General features: G+C 41.0%; 1 protein-coding gene and 1 long non-coding RNA gene across 9 annotated transcripts in view; one reads left to right on the top strand and one right to left on the bottom strand.

Moving 5' to 3' along the window:
* The window catches only part of SCUBE1 (signal peptide, CUB domain and EGF like domain containing 1), a 205,507-nt gene that overhangs the window by 149,849 nt on the left and 36,327 nt on the right, over positions 1–19,331 (bottom strand). For 7 of the 8 annotated variants that reach the window (XM_086885181.1, XM_086885182.1, XM_086885183.1 and 4 more), the window contains exon 3: positions 14,859–14,987. The exons of the other annotated variant lie outside the window; for it this stretch is intronic. In XM_086885181.1, the coding sequence (XP_086741307.1) occupies positions 14,859–14,987 (129 nt within the window). The remainder of the gene's footprint in view (positions 1–14,858; positions 14,988–19,331) is intronic. 8 annotated transcript variants of the gene reach the window in all.
* Positions 2,615–8,293, top strand: LOC147653698 (uncharacterized). Its single transcript, XR_015285992.1, has 3 exons — positions 2,615–2,741; positions 4,433–4,521; positions 7,966–8,293. It is a non-coding gene; the product is annotated as an uncharacterized LOC147653698 (long non-coding RNA).

The following is a 19,331-nucleotide window of genomic DNA, read 5'->3' as shown; positions in this document are numbered from 1 at the left end:
TAAATATTAAATATTTAATATTTTCTCTGATATCTCTGGACATAAATACCTGAAACATATTTAAGATCTTACAGCAAAACGCAATTTTTTTTTAATACGAAATGGCAACATTAGCTTACCACTCAACCCAGTTGTGCTGTTATCACACAGTACAAAGCTGGACTGGTTGGTTGGGTTTTTTGACTACCTGTGTTTAAGAAAACAGTTGGACACCTGTGCACCAGCTAAGCAGCAGCTACCCATTAGAACATGTAAGCTGCAGTAAGTTGTGTTAGTGCTAAGCAACTCGACGGATGGACACATCAGCCACATTCACCTCTTATAAAGAGGGACCAGCTTTGCCCTGAGCTGGGAATTACCATGGAAAAGCAACAGCAATCAAAAAACCTGACTTGAGGAATATCATACTTATGTAGAGAAGGCATGAATTTAATGGATTTGGAGCTGGCTTGGTAGTGTAAAGCCAACACAAACAGAGAACCCAAAATAAATCAAAACAAACCACCACCTTAACTCCTTAACCTTTCCTGTAAAATTCACCAGACCTGTGTATTCTTTTTGACAGGACTTGGGAACACATAAATGGATTTTATCCTCATACAAGAGATGTTCTAGTCCCCTGATCACCTCCACAGCCCTCTGCTGGACCCAATCCAATAGATTCTTGCATGTAAATTAATCTGTAAATTACAGGAATGATATAGAGCTTTCTGTGGGAAACTTATTCCACTGAAAGCCTTCTTACCTTCTACTCAGATATCTAATACTGGTTGTGCAGAACCTTAAAACAGAGGGAAAACTATTAACATGTTAAGGCAAATGGACTGACCATCTACTGACAAATTTTGCAACTTGAAAGCCCTGAGGTCCCACTCAGACACAGAGCCTGTGTGAAATGATGAAGTGGACACTTGCAGGAATCTACTCAAAGCAAAACTCAGTTCTTGCCTGGGGTATTCATGTAATTTCAGAACACAAGAATGAGTATTCACATTCTTTCAGTGTGCAGTCATTAACAGCCTGATCCCCTGGTCCACTCAGGTTTTTTAGTTTGTAGGCGTTCTTCAAATTATTTTAAAAGTGACTAAAACCAAGTCTCTTAGACTTCCCTAACACATTCATACAAGAAGTTTTAGAGTTTTTTTAGAAGTACTGAATAACACTTGGTGACATATAGCCACTCTCAGGCCTATTTAAGAAAGCACTCCAGTTGTACAGGCAGGAATATATAATGACTTGTACCTGTTGTGCACATAGAAGTTTTGATGCACTGGGACCAGAGTGCTTAGCATCTTATCTAACAAGCCCTACATGACTGGTCACACTACAAATCCAATCCTCCTAAATCCTTAGTCGGGCCCAGAACCCTTTCACTGCTGTCATACTCCTAATTATTACAGAGTTTCTGATTAATTTCATAAGCAGTTTCTTATTTATGCCTCCAAAACAAGCAACACAAGTACTTAAACCGTTTCTCAACTTTTTCGAACATTTTTGCTCCATCCTATGGCATAATATGGATTCATTTATTTAACAAAATATATTTTCATTACAGAAACACAGAACAGATAGGGTTGGCAGGAAGCCCTGGAGATCATCTAGCCCAACACTCCTGCTGAAGCAGGGGCACCTGAAGCAGGTTGCACAGGTTTGTGTTCAGGTAGGTTTTGAATGTCTCCAGAGAAGGAGACTCCACAACCTCTCTGGGAAGCCAGTTCCAGTGCTCTGTCACTATCACAGTAAAGAAGTTTTTCCTTATATTCAGAAGGAGACTTCCTGTGCTTCAAGTTGTGCCCCTTGTCCCTGAAGATATTTGTATGCATTTATAAGATCCCCTCTCAATCATGTCTTCCCCAGGGTGACCAATCCTTGCTCCCTCAGACTTTCACAAAACCACAGATTCCATTTGGTTCCTCACAGGAGAGGTGCTCCAGTCTCTTCATCATGTATATAGCCCTTTGCTGGTCCCACTCCAGGAGCTCCATGTCCCTCCTGTCTTGAGGATCCCAGGACTGGACACAGCACTGCAGATGTGACTCCCAGGGCTGAGCAGAGGGGCAGGGTCACTCCCTGACCTGCTGGCACTGCTAGGACCCCCAGGTCCTTCTCCTCAGAGCTGCTCTCCAGCAGGTCACCCCAGCCCATCCTGGAGCCCAGGATTGTTCCTGCCCAGGTGCAGGACACTGCCCTTGCTTTTGCTGAACTTTGCTGGGTTCCTCTCTGCCCAGCTCCCCAGCCTGTCTGGGTTTCACAGAATAGCAGCACCTTCTGGTGTGCAGAGGACAAGTAAGGACACTCCTTACTGTTTTTGATCATCAGCAAACATGCTTTCCCCTTCACCCAGGGTCTGATGAGTAAGTTGAATAATACTGGGGCCAGTGCTGACCCCTGAGGACACCACTGGCTACAGATCTCCAGCCCAACACTGCACTGCTGCTCTACTGTTCAGTCAGTTCTCAATGTGCCTCACTACCCACTCAGCCAACCTGCACGCCCCGAGCTCACCCACCAGGATCTTGTGAAAGACAGTGTCAAAAGCCTTTGTGAAGTCAAGGCAGAGAACATCCACTGCTCTCCCTCATCCCCAGCCACTCATTCCATCACAGAAGGCTATCCAACTGGCCAAGCGTGACTTCCCCTTGGTGAATCTACAACATAAGCAAAGGGCTTGAGGGCACCCTCACCTTTGCAGATGACACCAAGCTGAGGGTGCAGTGGCAATCCAGAGGGACCTGGACAAGGTCAAGCAGTGGCCCATGGGAGTCTCATGAGGTTTAACCAGACCAAGTGCTGGTGCTGCCCCTGTGTTGGGCACATCCCTGTGTGTGTGATGGATCCAGGTGGGGATGGGCAAAGGGAGCAGCCCTGGCAGAAGGACCTGGGAGTGCTATGGGTGAGAGCAGGACATGCCCCAACTCAGAATGCCCCTGTGCTGGGCAGCACCCAGAGCCCCAGGGCGGCAGGGGAGGGGGATTCTGCCCCTCTGCCCGGCTCTGCTGAGCCCCCCCTGCAGGGCTGCATCCAGCCCTGGGCCCAGCACAGGAAGGACAGGGAGCTGCTGCAGCCAGGCCACAGCAGGGACACCAAGGGCATCAGAGGGATGGAGCATCTCTGCTGGGAGGAAAGGCTGAGGGAACAACTGGGATTGTTCAGCCTGGAGAAGGGAAGGGTAGACCTCACATTGGCCTTTCAATAATTGAAGTGAGCCTACAGGAAAGCCAGAGAGGGGCCTTTTGCAAGTACATGCAGTGACAGGACAAGGGGAAATGGCTTTAAGCTAAAGGAGGGTAGATTTAGATTTGAAATTACAAAGAAATTCTTCCCAGTGGGGAGAGTGGGGAGGCCCTGGCAAAGATTGCCCAGAGAAGCTATGTCTGGCCCATCCCTGGAAGTATTCCAGACCAGGTTGTGTGGGGCTCAGAGCAACCTGGGATAGTGGAAGTGTCCCTGCCCATAGCAGGTGGTGGAACTGAATGATCTTTAAGGTCCCTTCCAACCCAAACCATTCTGATTCTATGATTCTTTTCTTCCACATGCTCATCTAAGATGAGCTGCTCTTTCACCCTTCTGGGGATGGTGAGGCTGACTGACCTGTAGTTTCCTGGGTCTTCCTTCTTGCCCTTTTTGAAGACTTGAATGAATTGTTTTTAAAAATTTCTTTCCATATCTTATAAGGCCTCTTAATCATAAATTTTGCTTCAATTCCAAACATTGCAAATTCTCCAATTATTCTTGTAAAAGTATGTCCAGTGACTTTTTAATGAGTAATTATTGTTATTATTGTTTTGATGTTACCTACAGTCATCAAAAAAGTTGTATTAAAACATGCTGCCAGCAACTACTCCATGTTCCTTCCTGCTCTTCTCTTATGCAAAACTACCTCTTATGCTCTAATCTAACTCCAGTAAGGAACAGGGAATATTTTGAGATGCTTGAAAAAGAATTGAAGTCTGCAGAAAGTAATGATAGCAGTAAAAATAAGTGTCTACCTTGGTCTTGTAGTTTGATCCATACTTTCAAGTTTGCACACTGCACACTGAAGTCAAAAGAATAATGTGAAGATGTAGAAATTAATGGAGAGTATTAGACAGCAAAAGCAGGGCACTATGGAAATCTGAGACCCTAAAAATCTACTTAACAAGAAATTCACTACCAACCTTTAAGCGAGAATTCATTCCTATGGGAAAAGAGTTAGGTCCTATTTTCTAATACAGTCAGCAACTATGTAGCAGATATTCTTCATGATGGCTGTTTCTTGACTGTATAAATCATATTGTTTATCATAAATCAACACTGCCAAGAACTGACTGCATTCTAAGCATAGCTCGACAATGACTCTCTTTGAAACCAGGGATCAGACGACTTCCTTGTGTGATGTCTCTTTGTAATCCATATGAACTCAATGTTTCAACTGGATCTATGTCATTTCTAGGGCTGAAAAAGGCACCATTCCATTATGGATGGTTTGAATGCCATACACACCTGACACACCCATTATAGGCTGGAATCCTGCACTCTCAGGTGAACACACATTCTCCCTTGGTTTAAGTAAGCACTAAATACAATGCAGCTCCCAAAGCTTTGATAAATTCAATGTATTTTATAGTTTTTCCCTTAAGGTATACATCAATATAGGCCACATCGGCTCAGAAATTTTGCTATTATGAGACAGTTAAAATCAGTTAACAAAAGACACAAAACTAACATAAATCAGGTAAAGCAGTATCTCTGAGCTTGTTGAACCAAGACACCAACTACAGCCATATCACATTAAGAGCATCCATATGGAATTTAACTTATAGATATTAGCATCACACTCTAAGCTGCTTATTCTTTACTTTCCTGAGTGTTCCATGTAGAGAAATCTTTGCTGTGATTAATTACCTCCTCCAGGGAGGGAGTAAGTATTTGAAAAAAGAAAAAAAAGGCTCAGACAACAAGAAGACTTGCAGAAAAAAGAGACTGAGATTGATGCTGCTGTCAGACAGCTCCCAGTTTCCTAATTTATTATGACAGTCTGAGAATCTAACTTCATAGCTGACAGCCACCAAGATTTATTGTAAACTTTTGATTATTTCCCCATACCTAACAAAAACCTTTGGTCTATGCTGATTTACACTCACTTGTTTCACTACTTCTCAGATCACATTGTCTTAAGAAAGCAAACAGATGGCAAATTAACATGTAAAGAAAGTTATATCCCATTTGAACTCCAAAGATTAATGTGGGGTGACCCACATTAGGGTACTTTTAAGGGGGGAAACTTTATACAGACATAGAAAAAGCAAGATAAGGAAAGCACTGTTGAGATCCCAGCTTCAGAGAGGGCTGGATACCAAAGACCTTTCCATTAATCACAGAGACTTCCAGATTTTTACTGGATGTTGGAAGATCATCAGAACCAAGATATTACAATCCCATCTTGAAAGGGAGGTGTAATTGAGTCTTCTAACTGCCTGCTACCACTCAACACGATGGACTTTCACAAGATGCAGGCAGCCAAGTAACAAAAGTAAACACACGCATACAGAAGTTGCATGTAAACATCTAACAGAGAATTGTCTCTAGAACATTTCCATCCTAGATATCCATATTTTCTCAGCACCAAGTCATCATTCAGCACAAACTACAGAATAGCAATACATGTTCTAAAATCTGATTCATGCTACTATACCACAAAGACTGAATACTTTAAACTGCTGTGATGAATCACAGCTTTTCTTATTAATCTAATGTACAGACCAAACAAGACTGGTAAAATATCTGAAAACATGAATATGGTAAAAATCAGTTGGCTGAAGAAATATAACAGAAAACAAATTTATTTTTTCACTTAGGCTTGCATCTGAAAACCAAAGAACTTCAAAAAATGCTTTCAAGCTTTTCATTCTGCAAGAACACATCTGTCACTACAAGGCAGTGCAATTTGTAGCATGAATTTGTGTGAATGTGCTCACTGCAATTTGTTTTGGGAAGGTTCAGGAGCTAAATACCAGAAGCTCCCCTCATCTCAAGTGTTTTATTACACCTCAAGGACCCGATCACTGCCTGTCATCTTTTGCACAAACGCAGAGCTCACAAGGGTTTAAAAGACACAGATAAATGTGTTGTCAAACCTTGCATTTCAACAGTTCTCATCTTGTCTATAAATATATATTTTATACATTCCCATTCCCATCCTGTGGCTTGGACCCCTCACAGTTAGAAAAGATTCTTGCTACTCAGCTACTGGGACCTGCTTTGGGGTCTGACCTGCTTCTCTTAAGGCATAAACCACCTGCCAAGTCCCAAAATCCTGTTCAACTAAAAGCCTGGAAATGAGTAAGAACTTCAAGATTTAGGTTATTAACTTTCTCAAGAAAAATACCATAATTTTACATTTGTTTTCATAAAAAAATAAGAGAGTGATAAAATGAAGGCTGTTGGATGTATTCAACCTTCCTTCATCTTCCAGGGAGCTTGGAATTACTAACCAGGAAAATCTGGAAGAGAGGTTATGACTGATGATGTTATTAGAAGACCTGTTAATATGCTAGGGAAGGACAACACTTAACTGTCAGCTCACATAATAGTCTTCTGGAACTAGGAAAGAAGGCCAAGGAAAACAGGAAGATGGCCAAGGAAATGAACCATTTTCCAGTTCCTCTTTCAAATATTTGCTTTTATGAAACTAAAAACAACTTTTCAGAAGCTTTTTAGTTTTATATTAAAAATGTTCATATTAAAAAAAAATCTATTTAAACTGTTGGTAAACATTAAGAAAAATAAACATCAGGAATACCAGCATTTGCTTGGAGTTTAAGCAAGCAACAATTGTGCACAGCTGTCAGGAGAAGAAAAATACAGCTAAATTAAAAGGAAGACCCTGGTCTCTTTAATCATACTAGTGATTATGTAATCCTGAATTATGTGACACTTCTGGACAAGCCATATCTGTCAGCTTTAGGAATAATTCCTCACACACTTGCAACTCTTCTCCCACTTCATGTTGATATTCAGATGAGGCCACAATCCCTAGTCCAAGTGAGTACATTTGAACAGCAGGGTAGGAACAGGTAGATTTTAATTTCTAATGGGTTTGGGTTTATTTTGAAAAAAAAAAACCCCCAAAACCCCAAAACATAGAACACTAGAACATCAACTTAAAAATGATTGAATAATATGATGTGATATACATACATTTAAAAGTTGGACTCAATGATCTAAAGGTTAAACTCTATGATCTTGGAGGGCTTTTCCAACCTAAATGATTCTGCGATGCTATGTATATACTAATGTTAGTTTTTTCATCTGAGTCAGATTGCAGATTGCTACCACCCAGCCAGGAATTAAGCCCACATGTCAGGGTTAAACCTATTCTCTCTAAAAACAGGCCAAGAGATTTTAAAGACCACTTCAAGATACTTGGATTTAGGTCTAAACCTTAGACCTTAGAAAAAACAAAATTCTGTGACTTCAAACATGAACTTTTGTACTGATTTGTACAGGCTTCTCAAGGCCTCATCAGTTCCTGGTTTGTCTCAGAAATTTCTCCTTTGGCTGTAGGCTCCCAAATGTCCAGCTGGAATTGCTGCTTTGCTCCATCTACCAGGGCTGGTAAATCAATACCACTCCTGGAACAGGTTCAGATGCTCCAGGGAAAGTGCCACCTCTCCTCTCCCACAGGGGGTTACCATGTAACTAAGCCACTTTGTCAAAAGATGCAAAGTACCATCTGAGAACAGACAAATAAAATGCTAATTTAGATTATTTGGGCTGGAAAATCAGGCCTTCTACCACAAGCACACCTCCAAGGCTGTGGACACTTACTATTCAATTCACAGCTGACACTGTGTTGTGTCTGCCACACTTGTGTCACACTTGTGTCTGCTCAGCTTCTGCAGAATGCTCCATGGAATCTATAATGCACACTAGGAATTTCATTTCTGTCCTGATTTCTGACCAGAATTTCCCTCTGCTTCCTAGGATTCTTCTCAATCAAAGAATTAGCTGCTGAAGAACCACTACATTGAATCATCAAAACCTACTTTTACAGTTATCTTCAGGAGGTCTGACATAGAAAATAATCAATTGAGATATCATATTACAGATGTCCAAACTTCATAATTGCTATTTTTCTGTAAGAGAAACCAAACCCACACAGCCTATTTGAAATAAAAGCAGAGATGCAGAAGAGTAAGGATTCTATTCCCACCTTGATCGAGATACCTTGTGTGAAGACTCAGAAGTAACTTCATCTGTTTGCCCTAGTTACTGATCTATAGAACAAATAAAATTGTATTTCCTTTCCTTACAGGACTTTCTGAGGAAAAATTTATTCCTATTTACAAGGAATTAATGCATGTTCCTACAGCAGTTAATACCACAGAACAAACCTATAAATAAATTAATTATGTCTTTAAATCCAGTATTTTTTTTTCTTCATGCTGCTTTGCATCTTTTTTTATACTTTCTAAGCAGAGTTTGCAGCCATCTAATATGCTTACTAGAAAGCAGAGGACTTCATAGAACCTATCCTTATCTTTAGAAAAAGGAAGAGTTAAGATGTGTGCAGCCTGGCAGCAAGAATTGCTTCTACAAAAAGCAATGCTTATTCCTTATTTAAAAAGTGACTATCACAAATCAGACCTAAGGCGAAAGAAAATATGAAAAAACCCTCCAACCAACACACAAAAAGGAGAGATGAATGAAGGTCAAAGCTATTTGTATTTATATCAGAAGAGATAAGCGTTATAAAATGCCCCAGATTTGTATTTCAGGTACAAGAAGGGAAACCATATTTCAAACCTACTATATAAGACCAAATACTAGTCTTGGATCCACTGAGCAGAATTTGGAGCAATTTTTGAGAAAAAACTACTTCTGTTTCAGAGGAGTGAAAATAAGTTTCTTTGGCAGGGGGAAGGGGAGGGAGGGAGAGAGGGAGGGAGGGGGGAAGGGGGGAAGGAAGGAGGGAAGGAGGGAGGGAAGGAGGGAGGGAAGGAGGGAGGGAAGGAGGGAGGGAAGGAAGGGGCACTTAAGTTGTCCACAGCATCTGCTGTAACTGAATACTCCAAGTTTGCTATTTATAAAGAAGATTTTTACCATCTTGCTGTACTGATGTTCTAGAAAGATATTCAGTGAAGATTTATAAAGGATTGTAAACCCTGTCAAAAAGACATGGCTTAAGATTTTACAGAGACCTCAGTCTACCCTTCTATGTAGAAATCCTGGTGTTAAACAAGATATGCAGAAATTCTGATGAAATATTTTTCATTACAAGAATTCATTTAAAGGTGAAAAACATTGTAACTAATCTTGTGAAGCATTCTTTGTCTCCATAAAATCCATGAAAAATAAGTGGTTTCTCAAAAAATAAGAACAGATGGAAACCAGTGGACTCACCAAAACTTTATCTCCTTTCAATGCCTAATTTCATCATAATGAAAAAGAAAATCTTTGGAATAAGCAAGCCAATTTCCAAAATGTTACAGAAACCCTAATTTAAATTTGTAAATATAGGTTTTGTTTTTGATTTGAAACCTCACTGCAACCTCTTACTTCATATTTCTGGTAGCATAAGAGAAGGGAAATACAGCTGGTCAAGAAGGGAAGGGATTAGAATTTCCTCCTTTTCAAAAACTGATACTCTGCTAATGGGAACAACTAGGCTATCACAACAGTCAGTATAACTGATAATGTCAGCAACTAGATGGGGTGCAAATAATGGCAGAAAAATGCCATCCAAAAAAAAAAGTTCTCTCTTTTCCAGCAATGGTATTCGAAATCTGAGTCAGCACACAATAAGCAGCCATAGCAAGACTGACATGGTCACTGTCACAATTAAAATCTTCAGCCTAAAACCTTACAACCAGACATGCTGGCCCTCAATAAACTCATTCAAATTTCAAAGAAGGAGGGAAGGAATGAAGAGGGAATGTGCCCTGATTCCCTTTTATAGTGCCTGCAAGTAAAAACAGATATTTTCCTAAGAAGTGCTAAAGACCATTCATTAGTTGCAGACACAACATCCCCAGTCCATGGCTGTAAAATTAGAAGGACAATTTTGACATCTTTTACTGTCCTAAGGTTGTACACTGGGAAAAAGGGAACTCTTTGCTATTATTCTCACTGTAGTCACCTGCTTGTATTGTTGTTGGCCTTTTTTTTTTTTAATTAAAAAAAAAAAACACCAAAAAATCAAGTGGCTGAATAGAAATTAATGAAAGTATATTTAGAAATGTAACTGTCTCGGTAGATTTAGGCTCCTCATTTCATGACCAGAGAAAAATAACACAGACAGCAAGTCCCAAAAATCCCACAGCTCTCCTCAATGGCTCGTCCTTGATCTGGTCATTCCTTTTGCTGCTCATTTTTCAAAAGATTTTTTTCCCTACTATAATGGGAATTGTTTGGACAAAGTTGAAACTAGCAAGCTGTTTTAAACAACACATATGCGCAGTTATTTGAATTCCAAATACTTGAATTATTTGATTATATTTGTGTCCTTTTTCAGTAAGAATTTATGAATATTAGAATAGAGTTTTTATTAATTTTTTAAATTAATGTCTTCTTTGTATAAGAAATATTTTAAAGATATTTTTCAAAAATATACAAAGAAATACCTCTTGCACAATTAATCATTTGACCACCTCAGGCTGAGGCAAATCTATTTTAGTTTGTTCTATAACAAATGAAATTTGGAAGTTTGAGTTAAACCCCCATCAATGGTCAGGATATATAATCTATTTGAACAAATATTACTCTGTTTGAAAATAAATGCAGTACAAAATACATCTATTGAAACGCTAATCAATCAAATCCTAGTTCCTTGATAGCTTCAGTTAGTGCAGACTGGTGATACTGGACTTCAAAATTTTTGGTTCACTGCCTCAATTCTTGAATTTCATTCAATTACCTCAGCTTTTATATGGATGCTAGCTTTGGAGCAGGCTGCAGGCCCATGGCCTCTCAGTCCTGCCTGAGAAGCTAGCCTGGGAAATTCATAGGAGGATTTCAAAACAATCCTCAGAGACAGAAAACAACTGCCAGGTGCTGTTTGTCTGTCTTCTTGTTCTCCTTGCAGGAGGGAGTCAGGGGGGTGGTGAGCCCCCCTGACCAATGATGGTGATGTAGCATTTTGTTAACTAATAAGAGTTTCTTTTCTGTACTTTCTACGTACTAGTTTATAAAACCAGTCTGAAGTAATAAACCAGAGAATTCTCTTGTTGTGACTCCCTTGAGAGTCCATGTCATTCTTTATCGCTGTTCTCAATCAGAACAACATCTGGTGACCCCGACGTGATGTGCAGCCGACCCCCGAGGTCAGAAAGCAACCGACGTGACGACACCTACTAATCCCCTGAAAGTAAGCAGCGAGCGGGAAAAAAGCCAGCCCTTCCCCCTGGAGGGGTAAGTGGAATTCTCTCGGGCTTTCCTAGAGGAAGCTGGTTTTGAAATCCAACAGGATAGTAGAGCCTGCTGGTGAGCGGGCTTGGAACGGCTGTCTTGGCGAAGCAGAGCTCGAAGTCCCGGGTCAGAGCCGATAGTGTCTGCATTACTGCATTCGCGGAGCCGCCAAGATAAAGTTTTCATAATAGAGAACTGTAATTTAGCTAACGAGAAGCTGGTCTGCCTTGCATAGCAAAATGCCTTGCTGAGCATGGGACTCTGTATTCCTGAATTGCTGAGCATGAAACTCTGTATTCCTGAAGAAGATATGCGCGCTTTGTTGCACTGGGTGAAAGCGCAGGAGTTTGCTATGACTGTGAATGATGTGTTAAACCTTGAGATTTGGTGGTCAGCAGGGGATCACTTGTGGACTGAGCTAGTTGCGGGAAATACCAGTGCGTGCGACTTAGCAGGAACTTGGGGAGTGATCTTTAGGGCACTGGAACAGTGCCAGCCTAAAAACAGTGAAACCGGGATGAGAAACTTTGATGCCGAAAGTTCCTCCGTTGTACAAGATGAGGAACCGGGAGACGAAACCGTGGATGAGCTGTGTAGTGCTGCTTCGGCTCTGCCCAGACCGTCAGAGGACTTTAGCAGCGAGCAAGAGCAATCCGCGAGCCAAGATCTCTCCAGAAAAGTTTGAGCGCCCGCCATCCACGGAGCTCGGCGCGTGGGCTTTGCCAGCAGAAAAACCTCTCTTCAGCCCCCCCGGCGCGCGGGCCGCCGCCGAGGGGTCCGAGCGCGGCTCCGGAACACCACGGGCCGCCGCCACCGGGAAGCCCGGGTGACCAAACCCGCCGTGTACCAACGCGGCAGGGCGCACGGCTCCCCCCGGCAGAGAAGCGGCGGGGGGAGGGGGAACAGCAACCTCGCTCCCCCTGTGCCTGCCTGCCGCCACCGGCCGCGGCCCGAGCGGCCACCGGCCGGCCGCGAGAACCCCAAAAAAGCCGAGCTCAAAGCCCAAATCTGAGGCCGGGGCCAGGCCCATGGTGGGCATTGCCCCCCCCCCCCGCGTCCAAAGTGCTGGCGAGAAAGCGGCGGGGGGGGGCTGGCGGCCTCGCTCGCCCCGCACGTGCGCGAGACGCGCTCACCCTCGCGCTCCCACCACGCTCCAGCGAGAAGGCGCGGAGAGAGGAAGGGGGCGAACCTCGCTCCCCCCGCACTTGCTGTGCTGGAGAGCGCCGGGCCGAGTTCTGCGGCCCCGCGCCCCCCCGCACACATCTGAGTTCTACCAGCGCGCCCCCCCGCACCCATAAAGGTGGCGGGGATGGGAAGGAGAGCGGCAGGCCCCTCCGCCGGGACCTTCCGCGCCGGCCCGAGGAAATGCCTCGGAGTCAGTGCCGTGTCCGTCAGCTCCAGTAGCCTGAGCCAAGCCAAAGTCCTGCAGTCCCTGCGGGACCCAAATTTACTCACCTTGTACCTTTTAAGTTTTGTGTTTACAGAGCTGACAACCAACCGCGAAGAGATAGTAACTTCGAATTCCCTGAACCTCCTGAAATTCATGAACTACTGTTCTAACAACCAAGAATCATCCTAAACGAGTCTGCATCCTATCCATCCTTAGTGAAACCTCCATAAACTTCCTCATTCAGCACAATCCAGTCAAAAAACCCGACGAACAATAACAACAACCATGTAAACTTTATAAATCCCTCAAAAACCCCTCAATTATATTTGAAGAGAAAATCCAATGAAAAAAAAAAAAAAAAGAGATAAGAAGGGGGGATCAAAGCATCATAAATTGCATTGTACATTGTTAATTAATTTGTAAAAAGTTTATGGATTTTGCATAGTAAAATTGAGTAGAGTTTTACTTATAAATTTAAGTGTATTTAATGTGAGTTTTATCACTTTAGTGTTCTTTCAAACTACTCTATTGACAAGTTAGACTGTCAATTCGAACAGACTAACAATGTTGTATATAGTGTATGTATTAATTCACTGAATTAGAAATATTAAACTCAACCATCAAGTCCTTGCAAGGAAAACAATTCTTAAACATCAAAATGTAAACCAAAATTCTAAATCAACATCCATTTAAAGTTCTAGTAAAGAAACCTCTTGAGCTGTGTTTGTTCTCTGTCCTACAAGGGCCCAGTAAGATGTAAGAAACACTGCTTTTTTATTTTTTCTAACAGAAAGGGTGAATTATGGATGCTAGCTTTGGAGCAGGCTGCAGGCCCATGGCCTCTCAGTCCTGCCTGAGAAGCTAGCCTGGGAATTCAAAGGAGGATTTCAAAACAATCCTCAGAGACAGAAAACAACTGCCAGGTGCTGTTTGTCTGTCCTCTTGTTCTCCTTGCAGGAGGGAGTCAGGGGGGTGGTGAGCCCCCCTGACCAATGATGGTGATGTAGCACTTTGTTAACTAATAAGAGTTTCTTTTCTGTACTTTCCACGTACCAGTCTATAAAACAGGCCTGAAGTAATAAACCAGAGAATTCTCCTGTTGTGACTCCCTTGAGAGTCCATGTCGTTCTTTATCGCCATTCCCAATCAGAACGACACTTTTACTCAGGTGGAGTTGCTTCTGACACAGAAAAAACATCCCTTTTACACACTGTTTTATAAACATCACCTTGAAATTAACTTAGGAGTGTACCAAAAACACGGTCATTGCATTTATATTGGGAATAGTACAAAAGAGCCTCTAAGTACCAGAATTTAACAAAAAACGACCAGCAAGTAAGCAGCTATGAGAAACTGGATAAAGCACCAGGTAACTGGTGCGAAGAAATTTCATAACAAAAACATATACTTATGTAGCTTCTAGGACAAACCCAACCTATTTAAACCAGAGCAATGGCAATGAATCAAAAATACAGATCCCCAAATCCTCAGACAGCTGAAGCAATGAAAATCCTGCACTGGGCTTTGCACAGCCAGTGGACAGTGTCCCTCCAGTTATTAGTGATTAGTATTTCTTCTGCCCTGTTTCATTGTCCAAGTATTCCTTCCTCGCTTACTTGTACTTTTAACATTCTGTAATTTATATTCATACACCATATCCTAGAACTGTATTGTCTGAAAAGGGAAAAAAGGGGAGGGCAAGCTCTAAAACATGACTAGGATTAAAAAAATTGTGTGACAGAAGAAACAGACAAAATATATCTCAGTATATTTAATATATTTAATAGATTACATTTTTTAAAGAAGAAGGCCAAGCATCCAGCACAGGCTTTGGGGGTCATGGTTTTCCTCAGCAATATTAAACATAGGTATACTGAGTTGAGCATGTTGAGATTAAGAGTGAAAGCTGTAAGGGTTTGACCAAAACCACACTGGGGCCAACTCACAGGTTTGAAACTATTCATGTGACCTGGATCAAGTCTTTACAGAAGACATCGCAGATTAAAAAATGCAAGAAACAGATCAGGCCTTCTTGCCACAGCCATGAAATGAAAGTTTCTTGCCAGCATTCACTACTTACCAAGACAGTTGTGGCCATCATGGGCTAACATGAATCCATCATAGCACGTACACCTGTAGTTGCCTGGAATGTTGATACATTCGTGGACACAACCCCCATTGTAGAAGTCATTTTCACATTCATCGATATCTAAAACACATGAGGAGGAAAAAGCAGCTTTTGTAAAAAGAGAATTCTGACAATACAAAATGATGTCTCCAACTGAGCATGTTTTTTGATATTTGCATGTCCCTAATCTTTCTTTTAGGCTCATATTGCCTACTTCAACCAACACATGCTCTGGGACTGAATATATCAGGGTAATACTTGTCTGAAAAGCAGCAAGCCAATGTATAGAACACTCCTTCACAAAATAATTAGAGTATTATCACACTAAACAATGTTATCAAAAATTTTAAAAAAAGGAACACTTGATTTTGGTACACTTTATATTTAAAATGTAGTTTTCATTTTCTGGCTTCAAAATAACAAGCAGAGAATGAGTGAGACCTTTGACTTGTAAAAACTATGTGATGCCTACTATGAACGTGGCATGAGACATTTTATTACAAATAAACTATAATTTTCTGTATTAATCCACATACGACAAGAACAACAAAGAGTCCAGTATTTTATTCTCAGAAGATATGATAGAGTTGTTTGGGGTTTTTTCACACAGGCCTGTATATGAAACAGGATCATAAAAGATGAGAGATGGATTCTGCTTCAATTACAAACAATCCTGTCATATCTTCCCTTTCTCATACAAAAAAATCACTTCTTCACTCATTCTAGAAAATTCAAACTTTCCTCTTTTTACAAACTGTATTTTGGCTTATACATGGAACATCAGTATCACAATCACTCTTGTGAATAATTCAGTGGTGCACATCAACCAACTAAACATACATAAATAATTCAAGATAGCCTCATGGTTTGATAAGTATCAGGTCTAAATTTGTGGCATGCTACACCAAAACCCACAGCTACTCACCCTAAGCTAGGCAGCACATGATAAACAGATAAAGTTATCCTTTTAGAAAACCACCTGTTAGTATATCAGAGCTACCCCAGCATTACATTTCAAATGTGTCTTCCCTTGCAGAAGTGATTGACATATTTTTGAATTAGGTTCATGTTCACACAGATTTTCTCCTTTTTCTCCCCCCTTTTAAAAGTACTGTATGACAAGCTTTTGGTACCTGGTATCATATCCAGATGCAATCAAAGAGGGCAAGGTGGTTTGGGGAAAAACAGACTCCCCTAAAGAGCCAACTCAGACTCAGCCACTCAGTGCTTCCAGCACCTCTAGCTCTTGTGTTGAGGATGGCTGGGTTTGTCCCTCCTCACAAAATCTGTGAGAGCAGGGACAGGCTTCTCCCACTTTGTGTTGCAAGTCTTCCCCGTCATGTTGGCCTCTCCCAAAAATCTACCTTAAACTCAGAATCTTCCAAGTGTCCATCCACCTGCCACCAACAGCTCTAAGGTCCCCCTTCTACAATCTCCTCAGACTCTTGAAAAGGAAATTACAGACTTGGCTTTATCTGCAAAACCAACTCGCTAGTTCATTAACTCAGCATTTGGCACCACAGAAATACCAGAAACAGGATGATGGAGAAAGGCTCTTCCAAACAAAAATACAACCTGCTGCTTAAAGGTAAATTTCCTAGTCTTTAAAGCACTGCTCTTTTTCAGAAGGTTCTCATTCTTTACTAACAATTTCCATCCATTTGTGATGATGATTTGTGCAAGTGCCCACTCAGCACAGCCTGTGGTTGTGCTCTACCTTCCAAGTCCAGTAAGACAGCAAAAAGAAACATCTCCAATTTTTCTTGAAAACAAGAACCAGCAAGTCAAGTGCTCATTCCAAACAACCTGCAGCGCAATCTCTGAGAAGCTGCTCTTATTAGGCCATAGCTCTGTCTGCCTGGGTGAATACTCCCAAAATGTTACAGTCTGGTTTCCCCTCAGCAGAAATTTGCAGCTTCCATAACCGTTCATGAATATTTCCAGAAACTTTGTGTCATTCTCTACAGGCTAGAGGGACAAAAACAGAGACCTACAGTAATGCCATATTTTAACAGGCCAATACAATACTCACAAAGCATCTAACATGATTTTGATGTCACACATGTCAAGTGTTCCCCTCCAGACACTCAGAAAAAATGGCATCTTCATTTCAAGGTTTGTTTTTAACTTTTATCCAGCAATGAGTCTTTTCAGAAGAAGGAATTCAGCATAAGCTGTTATCACCTCTTATGTTCCTCAGCATCAGACTGCCAAAGATTGAGCATTTAATTCCCTTTTTATTCAAACAATGAAACAAATAGGACTATTTGTTTAAATAAGCAGTGAGAGAGCTGTCAAAAGGGACAAAAAAAAATTCAAAGAAATGTGAAGCCTTTTGAATGACTACCCCTTTTATAATATGTAGTTCTAAAAAGCTGTGCTGTGATTAGCAGCACAAAGTGATGATGCCATAAAAATACTCAAGTTAGAGAAAGGGTAATGAAACAGATTAAGAAACCACAAAAATAGCTAAGAAACAGATTATTTGTATCTCGTTCTGTCAGAAGTTCAAGTTACAACTAATATTGCAAAAGGACTAGAAAATGATTTCTCCCTTTTGTACCCCAACAGCTGTACAAAACTAGAAGTAGAACCAAACATTCTAAGTCCTTTTCAGAGCCATGTTGTGGGTTTTTTGGTGTTTCTTCTTTCCAAAATGCACATTAGTATTTAAGAACTTCACCTGGCAGGCTGATTGGAATTTCTATCTCCAGTATGGCTAGCAAATAAAAAAGGGGGCTGAGACTGGTGAATTCACATTTCCAAAAAAACACACGGAGCAAAAACACACCAAAAAACAAAAAATGAAACAAAAAAACCCAGGCCCTCTCTTGGCCCCAAAAAAATCCAACCAAAAATCCCCAAACAAACAAGAAAACCTCACAAAACCATGCAAAAAGCCTACAAAGTCCAAATATTGAACATTTTTGAGGCTCCAACTGCCAAGAGAAATGCAAACAATGTGACAACCACTCCATCTTCTCTTATACCTCGAGGAAGACATTCTTTAAAGAATGATTCAGTGTGGAACAACTATAATTTATGGACAGAATGCTACATCTGACATACCAGAATACAGCTTCCTTAGTAATGCTCCATATAGAGTACAAGTAATAGGAGTACATTCAATCACATAAAACCTGAAGGCTTGCTCTTCCTTTTGTCTGTTGTAAACCTCAAAATTTGCAGGGGCCATCTGTGTTCATTTCCTTTTGGTTAGGTCATATCCTATTATTCTTTTTTTCCTAAAATTGATAGAATTGGGTGTTAATCAAAATTTCAGTTCTAAACACTTCTGAGAAATTAAGCTTTCCCTGTTAATTTTGTGGCTTCAACTATCCTTAACATTTTTAGCATTTGGTCACTTAATATTCTTTCATCATGAAGGAATTACCATAACAAAAACAAAAACCAAAACCAAGAGGAAAAAAAATAAATGTACGTATCCAACCATGAAACTGTGATGGATATAGGTGCATCTGCTGATGAATTTGCAAGGTTTCTCAAAGGGAAACCTGACCTTTTATCTACACTGGCAAAATATTTATAAAGTTTTCAATTCCTTAAATTCCGGCTGCTCAGATGGGGAACTCTTAGGGTGTTTAGTGAAGAAATCACCTTAAAAGAGAATTGCAGTGCTTCCAGTCCAAGAGGAATTAATTTCATGTGGTGTCGCCGCTGAAGATGAATAGATCACACGGACACAGGTCGAGGTGTGGTGAAAAGAAAAGAGAGTTCATTTTTCTTCCCAGGATTTATAGGCTTCTGACCACGGCCAGGGATTGGATGGTCAGGATAACACTTTCCCACTGCACTGGCCATGAGAGATGCCCATCACAAGACATGTAACAGAAAGAATGTACACATATCTATGTTTACAGTTACTGTCCTGGGAAAGTCCTTAGAAAACTATGTTAGCAAGCTCAGAAGCTGAGTTTTCATGGTGACAATGTGGTACTACAATGGCAGGAATCATGGGAGTCTCAGACAAGAATTAAATGCACCAGAATGATTAAGAAGGTGTAGAGACATTTTTAGCCACAACCTGCCAAGAACCTATTTGAGCTTAGTGCATTCAAAAGAGACAGCAACTCCCAATCCCAGGGATGGATGTAAGGACATCCTCAAATGCTGGAAAAATAATTTTGATTGTCTCTTTCTGTAACTGGTTCAGAAAATCTCAAAAATCCACTGCTTGTTTTAAAAGTTTTAAATTAAAAAATGATCAGGAAAAAAGAGGTAAAAGAAACTTGATTACTTGCATGTACTAGTAACTGTACTGGTCCAGCTATTTACCAAAGTAAAAGAGGCTTGGAAACTCCATCCTAATTCTTTCTGGAAAGCAGAGGTGAATCTTTCTGTTACTATCTGGAAATAACTCTTTGAACACATCCCTAGGGAACACAGCTGTGCTTTGCTACTGCC

The sequence above is a fragment of the Cyanistes caeruleus genome, chromosome 4 (assembly GCF_971803275.1).
Source record: "Cyanistes caeruleus chromosome 4, bCyaCae1.hap1.1, whole genome shotgun sequence".
NCBI classification, from domain to species: domain Eukaryota; kingdom Metazoa; phylum Chordata; class Aves; order Passeriformes; family Paridae; genus Cyanistes; species Cyanistes caeruleus.
Note: the sequence above shows the minus strand (reverse complement) of the source record. Positions and strands in the feature narration are given on the sequence as shown.